General features: G+C 32.5%; 1 protein-coding gene across 3 annotated transcripts in view; it reads left to right on the top strand.

Annotated features, from left to right (window-relative positions):
• The window catches only part of CSMD3 (CUB and Sushi multiple domains 3), a 1,176,048-nt gene that overhangs the window by 398,592 nt on the left and 752,652 nt on the right, over positions 1 to 24,804 (top strand). For all 3 annotated transcript variants that reach the window (XM_068525309.1, XM_068525308.1, XM_068525307.1), the window contains exon 6: positions 6,827 to 6,939. In XM_068525309.1, coding sequence (XP_068381410.1) covers positions 6,827 to 6,939 — 113 coding nt within the window. The remainder of the gene's footprint in view (positions 1 to 6,826; positions 6,940 to 24,804) is intronic.

The following is a 24,804-nucleotide window of genomic DNA, read 5'->3' as shown; positions in this document are numbered from 1 at the left end:
AGTTGGATAAAAAGTATGATGGAAGAAGGCAGAATATTCTATCCTTATTGTACATATTAAAGGATTTTAGCAAATCTGAATTCTAATCTCAATTTATCACTGTAGGGTATATAGCTTTGTTTTCATTTGTCTTTTTCTAGTCAGATTTATGTAAACAATCAAAATTATTATTCAAATTATTTCTTACTTGTAAGTTGGCCTTTAACAATATGACAATCAGAAGCCACTAAATCTGTAATAAAGTATACCTCCTTTCATATATATGTATGCAAACCACCTCCAAAAGCAGAAGCTACACTTTTGTGTAGCTTCAGATGAATTCAGTGAATACAACTTTGCAAAACAAATTCACAGACCATAGGTTTGGGAATTAGTGTGAATATGTATATATGTTTCTTGAAGAAATGTCAGTGAGTAAATAGTGAAAGTTATTTGTATGAAAACAATTTGGATGCTTTGGGACAACTTAATAAGGATGGATCACTGAAAATTTCTATAAACTGAGTATGGACAAGATACCTTTAAAGGTAGGACTACAATAACCGAAAATAGTTAAAAGTAGAAAACAATAGAAAAATAGTAGAAATAATATTAAAAAGAAGCATTTTAAATCTGAGATTGTTTCATAGGTGTATTTAATTATTATTCAATTTTAAATAAATTGGAATGGTAAGGAATTGTGTATCATGAATTATATATAAAGAATATGTAAGGAATTAATTACAATTGTAATTATTAGATGTCTACTTAAGATGGACTTAATTGATATTTATAAGACATTCCATCCAAAAACAACAGAATACACTTTCTTCTCAAGTGCTCATGGAACATTCTCCAGGATAGATCATATCTTGGGTCACAAATCAAGCCTTGGTAAATTTAAGAAAATTGAAATCATACCAAGTATCTTTTCCAACCACAACACTGTGAGACTAGATATCAATTACAGGGAAAAAAAACTGTAAAAAATACAAACATATGGAGGCTAATCAATACGCTACTAAATAACCAAGAGGTCACTGAAGAAATCAAAGAGGAAATCAAAAAATACCTAGAAAAAAATGACAGTGAAAACACGATGACCCCAAACCTATGGGATGCAGCAAAAGCAGTTCTAAGAGGGAAGCTTATACCAATACAATCCTACCTCAATAAACAAGAAACATCTCAAATAAACAACCTACCCTTACAGCTAAAGCAATTAGAGAAAGAAGAACAAAAAACCCCCAAAGTTAGCAGAAGGAAAGAAATCATAAAGATCAGATCAGAAATAAATGAAAAAGAAAATAAGGAAACCATAACAAAAATCAATAAAACGAAAAGCTGGTTCTTTGAGAAGATAAACAAAATTGATAAACCATTAAATTAGCCAGACTCATCAAGAAAAAAAGGGAGAATACTCAAATCAACAGAATTACAAATGAAAAAGGAGAGGTAACAACTGACACTGAAGAAATACAAAGGATCATGAGAGATTACTGCAAGAAACTATATGCCAATAAAATGGACAACCTGGAAGAAATGGACAAATTCTTACAAAAACACAACCTTCCAAGACTGAACCAGGAAGAAATGGAAAGTATGAACAGACTAATCACAAGTACTGAAATTGAAACTGTTATTTAAAAACTCCCAACAAACAGAAGTCTAGGACCAGATGGCTTCACAGGCAAATTCTCTCAAACATTTAGAGAAGAGCTAACACCTATCCTTCTCAAACTCTTCCAAAATATAGCAGAGGGAGGAACACTCCCAAACTCATTCTATGAGACCACCAGTACCCTGATACCAAAATCAAAGATGTCACAAAAAAAGAAAACTACAGGCCTTATCACTGATGAACATAGATGCAAAAATCCTCAACAAAATACTAGCAAACAGAATCCAACAGCACATTAAAAGGATCAGATACCATGATCAAGTGGGAATGCAAATACCAGGAATACAAAGATTCCTCAATATATGCAAATCAATCAATGTGATACACCATATTAACAAATTGAACAATAAAAAACATATGATAATCTCAATAGATGCAGAAAAGCTTTTGACAAAATTCAACACCCATTTATGATAAAAACCCTCCAGAAAGTAAGCATAGAGGGAACTTACATCAACATAATAAAGGCCATATATGACAGACCCAAGCCAACATCATTCTCAATGGTGAAAAACTGAAACCATTTCCACTAAGATCAGGAACAAGACAAGGTTGCCCACTCTCACCACTATTATTCAACATAGTTTTGGAAGTTTTAGCCACAGCAATCAGAGAAGAAAAAGAAATAAAAGGAATCCAAATCAGTAAAGAAGAAGTAAAGCTGTCACTGTTTGCAGATGACATGATACTATACATAGAGAATCCTAAAGACTCTACCAGAAAGCTACTAGAGCTAATCAATGAATTTGGTAAAGTAGCAGGATACAGAATTAATGCACAGAAATCTCTTGCATTCCTATACACTAATGATGAAAAATCTGAAAGAGAAATTAAGGAAACACTCCCATTTACCATTGCAACAAAAAGAATAAAATACCTAGGAATAAACCTACCTAAGGAGACAAAAGACCTATATTCAGAAAGTTATAAGACACTGATGAAAGAAATTAAAGATGATCCAAACAGATGGAGAGATATACCATGTTCTTGGATTGGAAGAATCAACCTTGTGAAAATGACTCTACTACCCAAAGCAATCTACAGATTCAGTGCAATCCCTGTCAAACTACCAACGGCATTTTTCACAGAACTAGAACAAAAAATTTCACAATTTGTATGGCAACACAAAACACCCCGAATAGCCAAAGGAATCTTGAGAAAGCAAAACGGAGCTGGAGGAATCAGGCTCCAAGACTTCAAACTATACTACAAAGTTACAGTAATCAAGACAGTATGGTACTGCCACAAAAACAGAAATATAGATCAATGGAACAGGATAGAAAACCCATAGATAAACCCGTGCACATATGGTTATCTTATATTTGATAAAGGAGGCAATAATATACAATGGAGAAAAGAGAGCTTCTTCAAAAAGTGGTGCTGGGAAAACTGGACAGCTACATGTAAGAGAATGAAATTAGAACACTCCCTAACACCATACACAAAAATAGACTCAAAATGGTTTAAAGACCTAAATGTAAGGCCAGGCACTGTAAAACTCTTAAGAGGAAAGCATAGGCAGAATACTCTATGACAGGAATCAGGCAGGTGATTATTTGAAAAATCATGGGTTTAGGTTTGACTCTGTCTATAGGTACTAAAGATGAGGTAAAACAGATCATTAGATTTGACTGATCTTAGGGAACTGGACAGATTGAAAAATAGTTGTTAGAGCCACCGAAGATGACACCTGTTGTTGCAAATGCTAATTTTGAGAAAGTTGAGAACCAGAGTCAACAGATGACAGCAATGAGTATCTGTCAAGAGAGTTATAAACTAATGGCATAAGTTCAGAGTAGTTCTAGGGAGTTTTGAAAAAAATGGTAAAGACCTCTGTTTCTCTCAGGATTCTTACAATTAATTGATTTAAAAAAAAATCTTGTAAGGGTTATGATCATATTCTCTAAGGTACTATCTGTAAAAGAAAATGTTGCATTTAGTTTTAAATATCAATTTATTTTTTAGGTACTATTTCTGTGGAAAATGATGTAAATAAAAATAAATATAGCAAAGATTAATTATGGCCAGTTACACTGTATTATTTTCAGTATTCTATTTTGAATATGTAATGAAATTTTATATCATTATTAATTTACAGTGTTCATTCAAATTTATTAATTACACAAAAGCCATGTCTTAAATTCTTTTTGGGTACAAATAACTGCTGTAGGATGCAGATTTATGACATTTATCATTATGATTATTTTCATTGACTTATTTCTCCTAAAATCCAGTATAGTAATTTGTGACATATAATCATGAGTATGGCTATTTCGAGTGTAAAATAGAGAAGGTAATAGACCAATTGAAACCTCATTTCTAGACATTCTTTATCAGGTTACTCTTTTTTTTTTTTGGTACATCATTTGCCGCCTTCTGAAATTATCTCACTCATTTGTTTTTGTACCTTCTTTATTTGTAGGACCACAGATCTTGTATGTGTTGTTTACAGTTATATTTCCAACCCTTAACATCAGTGTTTGTCATATAGTAAGTGCTCAATAAATAATTGTTGAGTATACTTAATCTTTTCAGTACCAAGGGGTGATTCTCACTGGCTTTATACTAGAGTGAATCCATATTGCCTACCTTCAAATGACCATAGTAATGTCATATAGGATTAACAGTGATTTATATTTACGAAATATCTCCTTTAGTATTTAAGAAATTAATTATCTCAATTAATTAGTTTAATGGAATCTTTCTAGTTGGCACATATTCTTAGTCCTCCATTTCTCATACCTCCTGATAACATGTGAAATGTGTTGCAGATATATGTAAATTCATTTACCAGATTGCTCCATAAGCCACAAAGTCATACTGTGTAAATCATGTTTAAATAGTGAGCAATACTAAGTTACCACAGTCAGGAAAGTCCGTGTGATTCCCTTATAACCAGTGAAGCTATTTTCACTCTCTGGTGGCAAATGAGTCTTTGGTGCACTTGCTTTCTATTTCTAGTTCAGTGTCTTGGCTTATCTACAGTTATGCTTCATGAGAATAAGCACTGAGGCTGTCAGGAATATCCTCTTAGTTCCACCTCTGTTAAGTTGCCATTTTTGCTCCACCTCATGTACATTGTGTTTCTAGCTGCTGCTGCTGTAACATCTTCAGTTCTATCTTTCTCAATTCCTGAAGGTGAATTCAGGTTAAAAACTATAGTTCCATAGTAGCTATTACTTGCTTTTACTACACTCTCTTACTGAAATTATCTTCGATGTTCCTGAGAAAGATGGAAAGTGTATCCTTTTCATTGTCTGTTTCATCTTCTTTCCTCTCACACTTTTCGTGATGTCCTTGTTGAGCTGCTTCTCATCTGTTGGATTTTTTAAGGACTGTTCTCCAAACTCTGTTCTTTAGTCTTTTACAACCATTCATGTATTGTACTCTCATTACATTTAGAAATGTGTGCAGCCTGTCAGAAATAATTTAAACTTTTCCTAATGGATGTTTATGCTCATTGAATCGGGGAATTGAAGAGAATCAAATTGTAAATCAAAATCTGGCATAAAACATGCCACTGTACTGAAAATATAATTGTACCAAATCCAAGTTTTGGTTTTTTTTTTCATTGAATTGCTGTCTGAACCAAACCAACCAACAAGCAAACAAAAGTAAAGATAACTTGGATACTGCATTTTCTGAAAGTAATGAAGTAAATTTTTAAAACTTGAGTTTTAAAATTATACAGGTATGTTATGTGTCTGTCTTTACTCAATTCAGATATGAAAAAACAGCCGGCTTGACTAGTAAACAGTCACCCCTATGAAAAGAGGAAATAAGGCATTGATGGGGAAAAATTAAAGAAAATTCATTCCAAAGCTGGTGGAGAAATGAGAACTATACGGGATAGAACCCAACTTGTTCATGTTAGAATCCAAAAAAATTGGATTACACAGTAATGTTGCCAAGCCCATTCTGTTCATTCATGGGCACAATGATAAAATAAATGTGAATTCATATTTTTATGCTATGGCAGGTGGTCATCCACTAAAAGTGATGGCTAGCTCCCAAATATTCTAGGAGAAGTGAGTTTTAGGAAATAAAGGGGGAGGATGTAGGATAAAGGGTTTTTGCATCACTGTGTCTACACCTGCTGATTACATGTGCAAGGATGGATATTCCAATCTCCCCTACCTGTCCCCTAGAATGAATGACTGCCAAGCACTGAGAGAAGAAATCACCTCCCCCAACACACACACACACATACACCAGCTGTCTAGTTTGCCTTCCTATGAAGAAAAGTGTAAGCTTTGAAGAAGCGGAAAGATATGTCATATACTGGTTATTAGGAAACCTTATTCTAAAACTCTCTTTCATGATGTGATAGTCTTTTGAGAGTATTTTACCTTGGCTTTATAACACACACCTAGTATTTAAATGGTTAGGTATGTAGGGGTGGTATTCCTTTGTTGAATTAAATCAGCAAAACTACTTTGCTGGAAATCTTCAAGAGATTATAGAGCAAGCGAGTTATTTCATCTATTAATCATGACCAGTATCTGGGGCATAGTTTAAAATTTTTGCTTTAAGGAGATTATGTAGTGCTATCTTTGTGACTAGATATGTGGTGACTATATATCCAAAATACAGTCTGTTTTCTGTCTATCAGTTGGAGCAGACCTCCAGTGCCTTATAGAAGTATGCATTATAATGAGAGCTAATCATTAAATGTACAATACTGTGAAATTACATTAAAATAGTGCTTGTTCTATGAAATGAAATTGTGAAATCTTCCATTGAATGTGAAATGCTGAAAATATGTTAAATGGAAAAAGTATATCAATTGCTTTAAAGTCTTTCTGTTTTGTAACTATACTGTATTGATACATACACGGGTTATGCTGTGACCAGCACTGTCAGCTCAGCAACCATTATGTTTATTATTGTCTATTCAATAAATTTTGGAGAATCAAAATTATATGTAGTTTACAGTTGATTTTACTAATATATGCAACCTGATTGGAATAGCTTATTTTGGAATTACACTATTCTATGATTGACTTTTCTATGCATAAAATAACTATTTCACTTGTGCTTAAAAAGTTAGCAAGGCAAAGTCATGAATATTGTATACAAGTAGACATTTTTGGGGGTCCCAGTTCAGTGAAAATGTTTACTACTTAAAAGCTTTTTAAATTTTTTTTGTTGTCTTCCGTAATTCAGGTTATCTGGAATGAATATACCACCACCAATTATCAGCAACAAAAACTGGCTCAGACTGCATTTTGTTACAGACAGCAATCACCGATATCGTGGATTTAGTGCTCCATATCAAGGTATATTTAATGAATACGTCTGCCTCTTTTGATATGTAAAATGATTTTGGTATACACAACTACATTTTATGATAGAGGCAAAATATCTTTAACATTAACACATGGTAGTTTGAATAAGCAAAAATGGTCATTTTCTTGCTGAGGCAATATTGTGATCATAACTAAATTACAGTATAAAAGTTAGTTGAATTTTGTAGTACACTGTCCAGAATAAAGAATATTGTAACCTCTAAAAGGTAATGTGTAACAGGTGTAATATTTACCTTTAATAAAGTGCTTCAGTAGTTGAACATACTACCTAAACATGTACCACAAAACACTGCAGAAAACTGCAGTTGTAAATAGGCTCTTCATCAATTGAAATCCATTTCCATATACAGTGTTTTTGCAAATGTTACTTTCATTAACTTTGTTAGGATTATTATCTACAGGTATAAGTTTTGAATAAGTGAGATATAGTATTTGATATATTAACTTGAAAAAACTGTTTAGAATTTTATTATTATGGAGTATTAATAAAAATGTAGCTTCTACAATGTTTAGTAATATTATGTGGGTTTGGTGCACTTATTCTCAGACTACTTGTGTTAATAATTCATTTCATTCTTAGCAGTGTATCAGCTACTGTTCAGGGAATAGTGAACATTGCCACAGTTAAATATTTCCATTTATCTGTTTTTTTTAGTGCTTTCCTTTTTAATAATCTTTAGCTGAAGCACTTTGTAAATTGAATATGATGACTTTAGGAGCTTATAGTTAATACCTAAAATAGTATTAGACTACATATTGTTTTCTGGAATACAAATTTCAACAATTTTTACTTTGGAGACCAGTAACCTTTCTACAGATGCCCTATCAATACGTTTCTCACAGTAATAGCAACAGACTAATGTGATTGGTATTTGTAATATTTTATTGGGTATCACTGTAATAAAAATTCCTAAGATTGTAACTTAAAAGTAAAGATTTTAGACAAAGTCCACTCTAGAAAAACCTGTAATTTCTATTTGTTAAGTAGTTAATTCGAATGGAAACATGAATGCAAATTTGCTCTTAAAGCTATGCATTGTATTAACATCTCTCATGATAGAATATATTGTCTATCATATCTGTTATCATCATAAAACATTATATTTTAAAAATAAAAATTAAGTGTTTATAGAAAAACTTATTTTCCTTTATTTTATTAAAAATAACTGTTTGGGCATAGTAACTCGAATCTTATCAGTTTTAACCAGTGTCACTTTTAAATTTGCAATCATATTTTACTGAGTTTCCATTTAAATTTCTAAAATTTTTGTGTAGTTCAGAAATAAGAGGGCTTTTTATTGAAAATAATTAGCTGTTGTAGAGCCTCTTTATCTCTGGGTTCACCCCTTTCCTTGTGGAGTTTTCCACTCACATAATTTTGTGGCTCTGATTCGCTCTTCAATGAATTAAAGCAGATGGCATGGCAGAAATTCAAAAGACTATCATCTTTGACTCATGTGGTGATCCTTTCTGTTTGATTCATGGAATCTTTCAGTAAGACATCTTCTACTCTTTATCTGAATAGAAATAAAGTAGCACTTATTTTATATTTAAATGTACAGCCTGGAGAGAAAAAAACAAACATAGATCTCTTATCTTAAAAAATAAAATGGTATTTCGTTTGTTTTATGCAGTATGGTTTCATGAAACTGGTATCTTTAGATAGGTTGTTTTGCATTATAAGACAGTAGTACAAAGCTGCTAGTAGATTTGTGTGCTTAATTATCATTTTCAGTATTCTACTCACTAATCTTAAATTGACATTTATAGTATTTTCAAGATTCAGTTTGATTTTCCTGCATTGCCTGTCTGGTTTTAGCACTGAAGAATAACATATCAATAAATTTACTGTAGTAAAATAGAAAGGAAGTGTTTTATGGGGTATGAATTATTTCTATTTTCAGCAGGAAAAGGAGCTCAAAAGAGGGTAATTTTTGGTGTAATCTGTATCTTCACACTGTAGAGGGAATAAAGTGGCCTGAGAAAGTATAAGCTATAATTTTATAATAAAATCAAGGAAAAGTTTTAATATATAAAAACACACCTTTGCATTGTATCCTTTTAAAACTTTCCTGATTCAGCCTTGATTTTTCTAATTGCATTATCTCCAAATAATATTTTACCTAAACGTAAGCTCAGTTGGAGAAGCAGTTCTTGAAACTATAAGCAAAGAAATTTTGATTAACAAAAACTCTACTAGGCTAACTTAAATAGCTATAAAATTCATAATTCTGACATGCTGAATACATGCCCTGGCATGAACTGATAATCATGCTTTTTAGATTGTTCCATGCTACCATATAATTTCCGTGGTGTCTAAATTATAACTAATTCAAGATAGAAAATTTTGTGGAATATACTATTCAAAAGTCACAACCAAGTCTCCATGTAGCACAGCTTCCTAATAACTCAAATACTTACTGAGTACTCAGTAATTATTATTGATTTATCTAGTCTTTTGAGTTCATTTAATGTTCTAAGTTTCCAAAGATTGATGACTTTCCCCATAGCATTTCTGTTTAATCTGTATTCTTTATAAAATACCATGAAAATTAACTGAAAACTCCTAAGGATTCCTAAATACCATTAGCTATTTTTTATAACTTGTCCCTTAATTGATCCCATAATTGATGGAGTAGGCACATAGACACAGCAACATGCTTTCCCCCATAGGACCTCCTTTCAGTTGTGTTTTAGGCTGGCTTCTTTATTATTTTAGATATAATAATTTAAATCGGGTTAAGCAGAGGTTGATGATAACACATTAACAAATATAGTATGTTCTGACTCACAAGTACTGAGAAAAATCATGATTTAAATGAAATGACTTTGATACAGAATATGTTTTCCCTCCCCCAGGTCCCACATTGAAAATATTCACATGTATCTAAAATAAATAAAGCAGCTCCTGCCCCCGCCAAGTTTATTTATACTGGAAATCTCTTCTCTTAAAACTCTATTCTTATCTCTTCTATGCTTTAAAATTTTTCCGTTATAAATTTTCAATTCTTCCCCAAAGAAAATCACTTCAATGTCATTTTACTATATTAGTCTTTGATTTTAAATAAGATTCCTACATTCAAGTTCCATTAAGTCTCTTCTAATGAGAACTTGAATAGTGCTACTTCACACATAAATTGTATAACTTTTCATTAACTGTGGTATTTGGAAGTTCTCTATTTATTGAAATCCCCATATTATTGTCACTTGATCTTTATTATAAACCTAAAATCTATTATTTTCCATTTACATGAATAATTGATCAAGTTTTCTTAATTTCTTAATTGGAAGGAGATTTTCAGATGACAACTGTCCAATAGAGAAACTTTTACCTTTAGGTGATGTTTATTAAAAAGTATTATTTTTATCCATAAATATCACATATTCAAGTGTGAAAATTATTACAACATTTTTCATTTTAAGTTATTCAGCATATCATACTTGTTTAATGTGCAAAGTTACTACAGCCGTAGATATTTATAAAATTGTTTTTGGCATGTAAGTTTAGGAATTACAACATTTAATCGATTCCAAGTATCTAAATATATGAATATTCCTATATTATAGATTAAGCCTTCTAAATCCTTATAGATTTTATCACATTTTGATTTTTCTCTTATCTTTCATAATTTTGTTGATATGATTCTTCTTATGCAGGTTAACATTTTATAGACAGTTTCAATTAAACAAAGGTATGTCAATAGTAATACAGTGTATTTTCAATTTATGTAGAAAAATATTTCATATAGGGTCTAAAAGAGGTTATCCTTTTGGGATCAGCTGTGCCTCTTTTTGGTAAGAAAAACACTTAATGGACAAAACTTTCAAATCGTATTGAAAATTCACTGCCATAAACCCCAGTTACACAGAGGCCCTTGCTTGACATTTTAGACGCACATAATTTAAGTGGGAAATAACTTCAGACTAGTTACTGTGTTTTTTACAGTTGGAAATGTTTTGACATAAACGTGTGTGCACTGTTACTGAACAAAAATAAATAAGATTATCAGCGATGCAACGTAATATAGTGGGAAAGAATAGGATTCGGGGGTCAGAAGATGAGCGTTGAATTGCAGAGTTACTAACTGCTGTCTAAGTTGTCTTGAACCTTGGTTTCCCAAAGAGTAAAAATAGTCACAGTGGCTAGACATGTTATTGTTGTGCAAATCAAATGGCATTAAGATTTCTTATAGTAAAATTCAGACATGCAGTCAATAAAGATGCTGTTTTATGAAAGAGACAATCAACCATATGGAATGAGTGAGAAACACACTGCCTAACAATGAGGTACAAATAGTTAAAAAATTGTGACCAAACATAAAATTTAAATCCAGGAATCACAATTAAAAGTAAAATGTTAGGTTTTGTATTTCTCACTGTCACAAATGAGGGTGTCCATATTTCTCCAGGAAAAAAGCACTTATCCTTAGAACCGAAATTTAAAATAGGATTTTTGTTAAAACTGTAACTGAGAAACGGTTTCCTCTGTATAACAGAAGTTTTAAAATCATAAATAAAATCCAGGTTTAAAAATAGAGCACAGCATCAAAACAATCTGTTTAATTACATTTTTTTCTAATTTTGTTTAGACATCAGTTTTTCTTATTGTACCTTCATATTTACATTGTTTAAAAAAAGGGAGGGAGGGTTCCCTTTTCTCCACACCCTCTCCAGCATTTATTGTTTGTAGATTTTTTGATGATGGCCATTCTGACCGGTGTGAAGTGATAGACTCTGTCATACAGAGTGAAGTAAGTCAGAAAGAGAAAAACAAATACCATATGCTAACACATATATATGGAATCTAAAAAAATATGGTTCTGATGAACCTAGGGGCAGGACAGGAATAAAGACGCAGATGTAGAGAATAGACTTGAGGACATGGGGAGGGGGAAGGGTAAGCTGGGACGAAGTGAGAGAGTAGCATGGACATATATACACTACCAAATGTAAAATAGATAGCTAGTGGGAAGCAGCCACATAGCACAGGGAGATCAGCTCGGTGCTTTGTGACCACCTAGAGGGGTGGGATAGGGAGGGTGGGAGGGAGACACAAGAGGGAGGAGATACGGGGATACATGTTTATGTATAGTTGATTCACTTTGTGATACAGCAGAAACTAACACACCATTGTAAAGCAATTATACTCCAATAAAGATGTTAAAAAAATGAATAAATAAATAAATAGGGTAGCTACCAGGAAAACAAGAACCAAAAAACTCCTTGATAGCATTTTCTTGTGTGATGTAAATGTATATTTCATAGTTGTGCCAATATAAAATTTAAGGCCTTTTATCATATTAGTTGATAATGATGTTAGAATTAAATTCTTCCATAGCTAATTATATTTATATTTTCAGTCCAATCCTTAAAATTTATTTTCCAGTCTTATGTATCTCCCAGCCCAAAATTCTGTTTGTAAATTGTGGGTGTGTTTAACAGTAACTGGGTAGTTATCATTTCATTTCAAATGAAATTTGAAATATATAAAGAAATAGTCACATAAATCAACATATTAAATAGTGGATTGAGATTCTATTATACAAATTTCATTATTTTCTAAGGAATTGAATCAGTCTTCATAACCTTGATACTTGAGGGACTCTGACTTATAGTCAAAAAGGAAAATATTATAGATTGTTACTTTAAAAAAAGGTCTGTAATGCTTACATTTGCCAAGTGTTCTTTCTTAATGTGTTTAATTTATATATATAAACCCATTATTGCTATATCTTAAAAAGTGAAAGGCAAATTATATTAACCTTATTTTAAAATCTCATGGAATTTGTGAAAATCAAGAAATATCTTAGTAAAATAAATGTGATTTAGATTACTTTTTTCAAATACAGCAACTACTATTAATAGGAGGTAATTGATCAAATATCCAGTTTTAATATAGATCATTTAAAACATCTAGTAGTGCTTTAAAATGTAGTGCTTGATGACTATAAAACTGAAACAAATTATTTTTGTTTATTATTTTAATTTGGATCACACATGCCTACTGGTGATGGAATAAACTTAAAATCTGACAGTCTCTTCTAGGATAAAAGTCTCTTTTGTGTTAACTTAGCTTCCTTGGGGCAAACGTTCAAACTTTCAGGGCTTAGGTCACCTCCTTCCTTTTAAAAGAAAGCTTCTAGTTATAAGTGATATTCTATGAGGCCTAATGGTAATGGGGTGAAACCTACTAGTTATATGTAAACCCTTGTTCTCATTCATGAATATTAGCTGGTTTCAATGAAGACACCATTTCTTGGTACCTGAGAATCCTGTAGACATCACTGCTGGTGTCCACAAGGCAACTTATAGTTTGCAGTTTTAGCATGGTCAGTGGTGCACCTTTCTGACTCGACTCCATGATACTTTTTGCTGGGTCTTCCATTCACTCTTTAGCTAGAACTCTTTAAACCACGGATTCTACAATAAATTTTATTTTTCTCTTACCATGATAGCCCCATGGCAGGTTCCTGGCTCTCTGTTAACTCACTCATATGTGTCTGCCACCCAAAACCCATCCTTCAACAAAATGTAAAACTACCAACTTGGACATATATTATTCTTAATACTCTACTGAATGTGGGTATGTATTTAAGGGGCTTACATTTTTCCTTAAATCAATGCTGTAAGACTTCAGAATTAATTCCTTTAGCAAATGGAGTTTAACAAATCTGTATAAAAGTTTGTACTATCCCTCACTAACCTAAATCCTCCATGAGAGTTTTTATATGAAGGTGCAGCTTAGACTTCTCGTTCCTATCAGAAGGTGCGAGAACTTTTCTCTTGTCATGTCCTGAGTTTTCACTAATCATGGCTTTTTGTAAAGCTCTATTAACTTAGTCTTCCAGGCTTGTCTTTTGATCTGAAAAAGGAACTGTTTGAAATTTATATTCCATAATCTCTCTCAATATAGCATGACTCTCAAGATTAATGTCTGGGTTGGACTTTAAAAAATGTAATTTTCAGTCAAGGTTGTACAAGAACTCTCCCAAATTAGAGGAATCCAAGGTAATCAAAGAATAAGGGAAGTCCACAGAATCAAGATTAATAGTAACAAGTAAAACAAATGTTTAAGATGTTCAAAACATCCTACCTTTTATTAAGTGAGAAACTGATATCCTCAAGGAAGTATACATATTATGTTTCCTACGTAAGCCTAAAATATATTCTGTATTGATTTAATAATGTTCAACATTATTGAACATTTACAGCTGCAATTATTTTTTTTAAATACATTATCTACAATATTTACTGTCTTCATTATCCCAACTAACTTTGGGTTAGCACTTTCCTTTCAGTTAATGTGATTTCTATCTAATACTTTCAATTACTATAATGTAATGAATTAATGAATAATACTTTTTAAGTCTCTAATTGTATGAATTTCTTGTATTTCCAAGTATACAAAAAATTAACACAAAGTATTACAAAAAATTGCCATTGTTTTATTGGTTTTTTCTTTTTTTGCCATTCTTTTATGGTCGTACCTCATGGTGATTCAATACTATTCCATTTAGCATTCATTTGTATATGAATATATATGATAGGGTTTTACTCACAATAAGGAGTCTTAAATGTTCAAATTTACTATCTCTAATGAGGGCAGTTTTGTTACATCACCTAAAGAATAACACATAACAAAAAATAATTGATGAAGTTGGTGTTTAATAAACAAAATTCACTGTTTTATCATTCTGTTGAGATGACAAATATATTGAACAAATAATTTTATTTTTAGTAATGATTCAATAATTGCACAAAATGACCTCCAAAGGGCTTCAATCAAGCACAGCAGGTACAAGTAGTCAAAAACACTGTATGTGATTGATTCCTCCATATTGGTATGAAAATGGAGTTTGAGACAATAAGCCTGTAGACTTTAATTATTACATTTATTTTATAGGCAGTTTTACCATGCCATTTGAAAATGACATCATGAAATTAAAATCCCTAGACTTTTAAATTCGAATTCAAAGATACCCAGAAATAGCTAAAGGCAATTTAGGAAAAGTTTGTTTAAATGACAAAGATATTATTAACCTAAGATTTTCCTGAAGTTTAGAGTTGTATGGTAATAGTTATGCGGAGGTCAATTTTTTTTTTTTAACATCTTTATTGGAGTGTAATTGCTTTACTATTATAAAGTAAATATAATAGTAAAGTGTGTTAGTTTCTGCTGTATAACAAAGCGAATCAGCCAATTTTGTGGCCCAATATGCTTTGGAAGCACTGGGTTAAACAAATTTAAACTGAATTATTTTATTTAAGCAGATAAGCCCTTTTAGCATATTTTGGAACTATGACTCCTCAGGACACATTTTGGGAAATGATCCTATAAGTTATGATAGAAAGGATTGACTTTATCTGTCAATAAATTTACCATTACTTAGCCTGTTCTTTTCTTCAGTTATTTAATTAAGTTACAAATAAGGCAGGCCAATTGCTAATGTTGTTTAATTAAACTAAATGATTTTTTAAATTAAAGCTCCCAGTAGAGATGTATTATAGCACATTTATTTATTGTTTATTTACCTATCCATCCGATTTTGTTCAACAAAAATATTACTGAGCACTTACTCTGTACCAGACACTGTACTAGGCTCTGATATTACACAATCCCTGAATTAAGAGAGTTTTTTGTCTAGTGTGTAAGATGATGAGTGAATATTCCACTAAGAGAAAAATAATTTCTGAAGTATTATAATTAAGAAAATGTGAGCGCATGTGGGGAGTGAAGGAGAATGCATGGTCCAGGAAAGCTTTCAGACTTGAGTCTCAAGGATGCAGAGTAGTTTTCCGTTAGAATGGACATGTGATAACTGTGTGATATAAAACTGTGTTAGTCCACTATGGCTCTACAGATAATTAAAATATTGAAATAGTATTGATTGGTAAATAGCCACTCCCACTAGGCCCAGAGTACCTGCCCTGCCTTCCTGACTCCTGAACTGCCGCATCTCTTTCAGGACCCCCTCGATTGTCCTGTAATACAACAAATGGCTAATTGCTGGCATAGCTGGGCACCTTCTGGATACTTCTGTGTTCAACATTCACAATTCAGTTTCTGGTCCCTACCAGCTGTTACTCAGTATTCTCAGTATCACCCCAGACCTTCTGGTTTATGACAAATTCAAAGTGACCAGCAAGTAGCAAAAATTATTACTCTCTATTACTATTGGATACCTTTTAAAATGTATTGTTCAATTAAAAGAATAGCACACATCTGTGTAAATTAAAATGTATGGACAATATAAATATTCTACATACTGTATAAAAGCTGGAAAACAGATTCTGAATTGTTTTATGGTTTTATAATTTACACCTCTCAAAAAACAGTGACTGTATCTTTTTATCTCTGCATCCCAGAGTACCATATTATAGATGCCCAGTATATGCTGAAAGAATGATTGACTGTTGTACACCCAGATGTATGTGTCACAAATTACAAAATATTTGCATATGCATTATTTTATGTAATCCTCACAGTATCTATCTATTGCATTATCTCTGTTTTATCAAACAAGAAACAAAGACTCTAGGACAAGTTTGCAGACATGCCTTGCGCAAGGACACCCAGACAAGGTGGCAGTGGGAGCTGTGCACCTCTGGCTAAGCCCTTTGCCAATGCTGCATCACCCAGGGAAAGGGGCTTATTTGTCTGATTCATTCCAACACCCTATTTGAGCTAGCTGCAGCCCTGTCAAAATAGTGTTAACCCCAATGTCATACTAGGAATTAGCAGAACCAGGTCTTAACCCTTAGAGCTTTCTGCTTCTAAGGCCTGTGCTTATTCCGCTATGAACTCCAGTCTTAGTTATACTCAAATTTGCAAATTCACAGAATGGATTTTTTACTTTTAGAAAAGGCTAAAATTCATTGAGAATCAAATTTGGTGAATAAAGTAAATGAATTTGTGAAAATAGACTGTCCTTGACTATAAGTGACATGTTCATAAAACAATGTCAGTTAATAAATTAGTTAACATATGTAAAGCACTTTGAATAGTATCTGACAGAGAGTAAGCATTATAATATAATATAATATAATATAATATAATATAATATAATATAAAATATTAGCTATTATTACTAGTAGCAGCAGTAGCAGGAGAAGCATCATCATCTTTATTGTTTGACTAAAAATGACTTAGAAGGCAATTTCAAGTATATTATGAGTTATAGGAATATTATGTGAAATAAAAATATCCCAACCTTTCATGGTAATTAGTTGGAGGCTCATTTATTTCATTACATAATATAAGTGGTTGATTGTTAATTTAAAAAAATCCATTAATACAGATTTCAATGCAGTAGATATTATAATGAAATTTACTCAGAGTAAAAATATATCAGATATTTAACAGTCAAACATCTTACAAATTAAACATGTTAAATATCAGCAGAGTATATTCCTTGTTACTTTATGTGTATGGGGTGAAACAGACAAAATAGTCTGCTGTTACAGGCTTATTTATCCTTTTATTAGATCAGGTACTACTCATTGTTATTAGAAAATCCAAGAAGAAGTCTGTAGCTATAAAACAGCTTAAGGTGAAAGAAGTATAATAACCCTTATTAGGAAAGGCAATGAGTTCATAATACCCAGTATACTTTTGTTGGAAAAGGTCAAATTAAAACATTATACTATTGATCTAACAAGGAAACAACCATTTTGCATTGTTATATGCTTTCTTCCCACAAAAAAATACAAGTACTGTTTAGAGTTTCTATAACTAATATGAGCCTCCAGACTTTGCAGTCATGTACTTCTGTCAAACCTCCAAGCAAATACTTGTTTTTCTAGCTTATCAGTATAACAGAAAGCCAGTAAACTCTTTTCTGAAGCAGATGTTTAAATAAGAAATGACAATAAAAACTATGATTAGAAAAGTAAGGAGAGGTAGAAATTCCCAGGAATATATTTTCCTTCACACAAGTATTGTTCTGGAAAGAGCACTAGACTAGAAGTTGGTAAATCTGGGTACAGACCCATCTCTGTGAACTTGAATGGATTCCTTAACATCTCAGGACCCTGAAGCCATTAGATAATGGAACAATAAACTTCTTTCTAGTTCTAAAATTTTTGGCTTAATTTATGGTTCCCAATGCCAGTAACTCATAAAAGTTGCTACAATGATAGCTTAGCTCCACAGTGTTATGTATACATACACACACACACACACACACACACATATACATATATATATATATATAATTTTACATTTTCTTGTAGCCACATAAAAATGTAAAACAGACGAAGTTAATTTTAATTATTTTTAACTAATATGTCCAAAATGTTAACATTTCAACATTTAATCAACATAAAAATGATCATTGAAAAACAGAATGCAAAATATGTCATTAAGTCTCTGAAATCTAAATGCATATTTTACACTCACAGCACAACTCATACTGATTGTTAAGTTTTCATTGGGAAGAGTTGATTTTTTTATAGACCAGAAGAAACATTTACTTATACTTAAAATAATAAATACTTTGTTAGCAATTATGATTTACTTAGGGTTCAATATAATTCTTATTGTCTGAATTAAATATTCAGATAAACACATTTTAATGTTACATTAGTGTATGCTTCCAATACTTTGCCTACAATACTGTATCTTACAAAATGCAGCAGTTAATATGTAGTCTACCTATACAATAAAGTTGTATTTAATGGATAAAATATTTTGTGCTGCCTATTTCTAAATGTAAATTAAAATTAATTACAATGAAATACACGTGAAAATTCAGTTCTTCAGTCTCACTAGCTACATTTCAAAAGCTCAAAAGCCACAGGTGGCTAGTGGCTGCCATATTGGACTGTACAGCCTCCACAGTCTTCTTTTGGCAGCTGTTAGTGTTCTGCAATTATAAAAAATATAGGAAATCTGTTCCCAAATCACAGTAAATAAAATGAGAGACCACGATATAGTGTCATTTTTATCATTTTTCGTCAACTTTTTGTTGTTATTATCCACCAAGATCTGCCTTATCTCGGAACTTTAGAGTCCATAATTAATTTTTAAAATTATGATTTCTCTCTCCACCATATGAACTTTTAAATAAATCCATAAAATAAAAGCATTTAACAAAATTCCATCTTTCCCTATTTAGTACTTTTAGAAACATTAATTTATTTGAAAACCAGTTTCTTTTTCTCTTTTTTCTATCTTTTTTTTTTTTTTTCGGTGCCCTTTAATGTATGTTCACTCTGTCGGACATGTAGCACAGATTTGTCTTTTCCTACCGCAAAGATGTTGAGAAGATTAACCTCATATTTAAGAAATGGAATGAATATTTCTGATTCATTATGTTCTGATTCTGTACCATGGGCCTGATTTCATACATTCTGTTTGTTTCATTTTCCCTGTAAAGATATTCATTGTTTCAGAAAGTGTGGTAACTGTATACAAAAAGCAAAGTGTCACAAATGCATGTTAAGTTTTAAGAAGAGTCTCAAATTTCTTCTAGTTTTCATGGACAAAAGCTAATATATACGGACAAAAGCTAATAAATAATTTCAGTTTTATAGAAGAAAGACACCCTCAACATACATCTCCTCCAGGATGAAAACCTAGTTAGGTCCTGTTGTCACATTAAACCAGTGAAATAGGTCGCTAGAGCTGCTGTAACAAGTTACCACAGACTAATTGGCTTAAACAACAGAAATGTATTTCTCACCATTCTAGAGGCTGTAAACCCAAGATTAAGGTGTCAGTAGGTTTGATTTCTTCTGAGGCCATTCTCTTGGCTTGCAGATGGTCACCTCTTGCTGTGCCCTCACATGACCTTTTATCTGTGCACGCCCATGCCTTGTGTCTGTTTCTGTATGTCAAGATTTCCTCTTCTTATAAGAATATCAGTCATATTGGATTAAGGCCCACCCTAAAGAACTCATTTTAACTTAACCACCTCTTTAAATAACTTATCTCTAAATACAGTAACATTTTGAGGCACTGGGGTTTAGGACTTCAACACATGAATTTTAAAGGAATATAATTTCGCCCATAAAACTAGAAACTCAGTTTCAATTCTATAATTAGAAAACCAAGCCCCAGATATTACTCCAAACAGTAAGTGTGATTGAATGCCAAATTTTTTTTCCCTGTTTCCCATCCCAGGCTTGCTAGCTAGGTACCTGTGTAAAGAAAGGGAAATGTTGAGATTGGCTGTTCTGGTCTCTCCACCTTGCATTTTCCTTCTTCCAAACTCCTTCCTTGCTGCTGTTTTAGGTTTTTCTGAGATCAAACAGAGGTAGACTGGGGAAGAGGTAAAGGGACTGGCCTGGACCTAAGTCCTAAGCAGGCTACAGCCTCTCTCATCCTAATATTCAGGCTGACTCTGTCATGGGCAGTCGTGCGGCCTTTTCAGTGACTTCAGGGGGCCTCTCTCTTCTGAAATTCCTTATCCCTGGGAGATTCATCAGTATTCTAAAGGGATACTTGCCCAACTTGGTCCCCAGCCATTGGATACCCTCAGTCTTCTTGTGCTAAGGTATTTATTACCCCTCATGTGGCCTAATTGGACAGGTCCCCAGATGATGCCGTTTTGAATCTCTGTAATCCTTGGTGAAACAGGAAACAAATTCTTGCTCTGAGAAACACAAAAAAGATCAGGCTTATCTCAACACAGAAGCTTTCTCTTCTCTTTTACCCTCTAAGATTTCCTCAACAGATGTCAGTTTTAGCTTATTACTGTGTGAATTTGACTTTAGCTTTCTCAGACATGAACAGACACCAGTCTTTTTTGTGTGCCAACTGCATGAAACAAATTTCATAACTGAGTGATCCCATTGAAGCCCAACTCACTAGACCAGCACTAGAAGGTACTTCTTTAGAAAGGCTCTAATCTAAATGGGCTCTTTTAAAGGAAACAATTTCACCAATTTCTTTCTCTCCTGTCTCCCTTTTACATCCTTGCTGGGTCTGAAGAGTACATGAGTCACAAAACAAATAATCCTACAATTCCTTTGAAAATGATTCATATAAGAAGCTAAATCTATCACACATTCACTTAAATATCTTAATATCTACTAAATCGATGCCTTCATTGAAACTGAATAAGGAAGAGCCCCATTCTAACCTCCTAGTACACACTCCACACACACATACACATACGTATACATGGAAATGTTTACACACTTGCTGAAATCAACCTTTTACCTTGTCAGACTATTTAATAGCCAATGGAAACTATATTTATCTTTTTCAATACTTTGTATTGTTGATCTAAAGCAAATAGACTGCCAGATATTTCTTCAGCAAAGATGGGTTTATTTGAGATCAGCAGAGAATTGCAGTTAAGGTTAGGGGTCTGCAGTCTTGGAGAACTGTATGCAAGTCCCTACATGGCAAGGGAAGACCTCTTTTATAGGGGGGGAAAGAAGTTGGAGGAGATACAGTAAACAAAGAGTCCATCCATGGCTTTTCATTGGCTGAGTCCTTGCCAGAAAAGAAGAGGAATCTTTCTTCTTCCTGCTGGGCTCTGCTATCTTTGCAGGGCATGAGAGCGCCCTCTTCTTGTCTCCCAACTGTTTCATTTTTAAATTTTTTTAATTTTTTAAATTTTTGGCCACACCGCCGGCTTGTGGGATTTTAGTTCCCCAGTCAGGGATCGAATCCGGGCCCTCAGCAGTGAAGACACGGAGTCCTAACCACTGGACCACTGGGGAATTCCCCCAACCCCTTTAATTGAAGTTTCTGTTTATTAATTTTTTTACAGTATACTATTTTTACATATGATTTGCATCTTCTTTTAGTTGTAAAAATGTTCTCTCCCAATAATCTATTTCTCACGCTGCAATTGAACTCCTATGATTTGTGTAGCTCATAAATTAAACATGAAAAGCCAACAAGGAATAGATAATGCAAAATCAGCCAGTAGTTGGGAACTTCTGGAGTCTAGGATGAATCTGAGGTAAATAGAAAGCTACGCACATAAAATTTCTTTGTTTGTTTTCAATAAGAGAAATTTGGAGAGGCACTGATATTAAGCTGAATATCTAAAGTTATGTATTGGAATCCCAGTTATGTCACTGTATAATGGTATATTATACAGTGTATAATGTATGTTAACTGTAGAAAATTTGCTGAATATGTTTGAGTCTTAATTTGCTCATAAACTGAAGGAGATGGATTATATAATCATCATTCTCCTTTTTGGCTAAGTTTTAAAAAATCTTGAATGATTTCATTTCTCTTTTAAATGGTAACCCTTAGTGAATTATTTGCAGATGACAAAACATTTGAGGGCATGTTTATATTTTAGATTTTTTTTACAAAATTTGTGTATATGGTTATGAGAATAAATGTTAAGAGGGGCTGTTTTGCAGCTCTGACTCTAAAAAAGAATTAATCAAATGAACTTGATTTCTATATGGTCTTAATTTAAGTTACATAGTCCATGTTTTATGACTATGACAGTATATAGCATATATCTGTCCTGACATGATTGTATTCATTTATACATTTACTTTTAATAAGTCCCAGGGCATCTAAACCATGGTTATGTAGCCATAGTTATTTGTTGACTGTGTGACATGGCAATTGAAGACCAGACTGAGGAAACTGATGACTTGTCCTTTTTTTTTCCTGGTTCACAGTGACTCAGTAGTACTTGCTGAGGGGTTTATTTTGCCATCTCTTTCTCTCAATGTCTGTTGATTGATAGATAGATAGACAGTCACTGGATGCAAGTTAAATTACTCATCCATGGAAGTTTAAGCAGGGCACCAAATTTATCTAACGTTATCAAAATGTGTTTGACATTGTTTTTTTAAATTACTTAAATCTTTAAGAAATTATTCACTAAATGTTGCCAACCATGAATAAATACTTTAATAAGCAAATTAAAAATGTGGCCTCTGATTCGTTTACTTCCTTTCCCTAAAATTCTGCATAAGAATTGCCAAAATAATTAAAGTTCTTTCTTGGTACACAGATTTTAATTTTTAACTTTCTCCATTGAGTTATAGTATTGATTCCACAGCTATTAAATTACCTTGGAAAAAAAGACACTAACTAAATCTAGTGCTAAATATTCTGAAATAGAATGATCTTTCCACAACTACTGACTAGAGGTAAAGGAAATGAGGTCAAGGTCCTTTTTTATGACAATGTTATTTTGAAAATAAAAGACCCAATATTTTAAGTCTCCCTGTATATTAACATTGTTCAGTAACTCTTCTATTTTCTCTCATGTTTTCTCTTTGGATGTTGAATGCTTTTTAGTATACCTTTGTATATAGATGACCCTGTGATACTCTTATCTTCCTGTGAGAATTCTTTCTATATAATTTATGATGTATTTTCATGCTACATTTCTTTGCTTCTTTTGCTACAGGACTTACTTAATAGCTCTGCATAATGTATTCCCATTTAATTAAATGATAAGTAGGGCTGTAGACCAAAATCAATCTGAATCTGAATGGGACCAATTTGTTTCATACCCTATGAGAGAATTTCATTCTTTAGTGTTTTGTTGGTACTTAGAGACTAATACATTTTAAAGTCGTACAAGTTCTATTATTTTAATTTAATAGAAAACTTTACAAAAATGCCTGTACCTGAGGGCCTCTTTAATCAGGATGATGTCAACAAAACCAAAAAGAAAAAAAAAAAGTGATATCCCTTTCAAAATAAATTATATTGTTACAGTGTATTTCTGTCATTAGTCTTTACTGCTTTTGCAGGGGAATAGAGTGGGGATAGCTTAAATGTATCAGTAGGAAAATAAATGTTTCATATCTTCGGAGGCCAGTGTCTTCAAATAAGTGATAGAGATATGTTGTCAAGTCTGTACACACACACACACACACACACACACACACACACACACACACAAGGATTTGATTGATACATTGTTGAAATATACAGTTTCTTATATGAGGTAATTTGAAGATAATAGGAATACTGGTTTCTATAGCATAGTAGTAAATAATATTTCTGGAATCAGAATGTCTGGAGTTAAATCTTGGTTTTTCCGTTTGTTCCAAAAATGTGCTTTTTCTTCATTTTCTCTTCTAAAAATATCTCACTAAATAATTCAGATTCCTGAGTTTGTTCTTTCCTCCCCTTACCTCAAAACCTCTGTTCTATATTCTATTTTTTCAGAGCCTATTTTGGTTTTTGTTAAACCATAAACCATTACCGATATTAAAATTATTATAGTAGTTTTTTTTCCATTTCTGTATAACATTAATATTATCCATGTTTTAGGTTAGGTAACTGATGAAAACAATTAATAAAAATACTGCAGAAAAAAATACTAACAAGGAAAGTGTTTGCTAGAATACCATATGCTACTCTGATTTTATAAGGTGTGAAACATTAAAAAAATTGGTAACTTCAACACAAGTTAATTTCTATATTATGTTATTAAATATGAATACGTTCTCAATTCCCACTATCTCTCACACGTACCATGATTTATAACCTCATGTAATTATTTAGACATTTTTTACAAACTGGAAGTCTATGTAAAGATTGAAGTCAATTGTGGTAGATGTCAGAGGAGTAATGACATGTTCCCTAGTAAGACAAGTTGACAGGAAAATCCATATCTCTTTATAATAAATGTCAGGAAACATGAGAAGGATGTGTAGCATGTGATAAAAGGTATAACCTAGTCAAATTAAATCTTTTTTTCAGACCTTTAGCCCAACCTGATTAATGAGCGAATTGAGTCTTCCTTTAACTCCGTAAATTCTGACCTCCAGCTTTCTCATCAACACAGCCAAGTTAAATTCAATACGATAGTTGAGTAATATAGACATTTAGATCCAAGTGATTATTTCAATTTTCTTTTCAATTAAAGCTGATTGCCTCATTAAAGA

Source organism: Eschrichtius robustus, chromosome 17, assembly GCF_028021215.1.
Source record: "Eschrichtius robustus isolate mEscRob2 chromosome 17, mEscRob2.pri, whole genome shotgun sequence".
Lineage (NCBI taxonomy): Eukaryota > Metazoa > Chordata > Mammalia > Artiodactyla > Eschrichtiidae > Eschrichtius > Eschrichtius robustus.
Note: the sequence above shows the minus strand (reverse complement) of the source record. Positions and strands in the feature narration are given on the sequence as shown.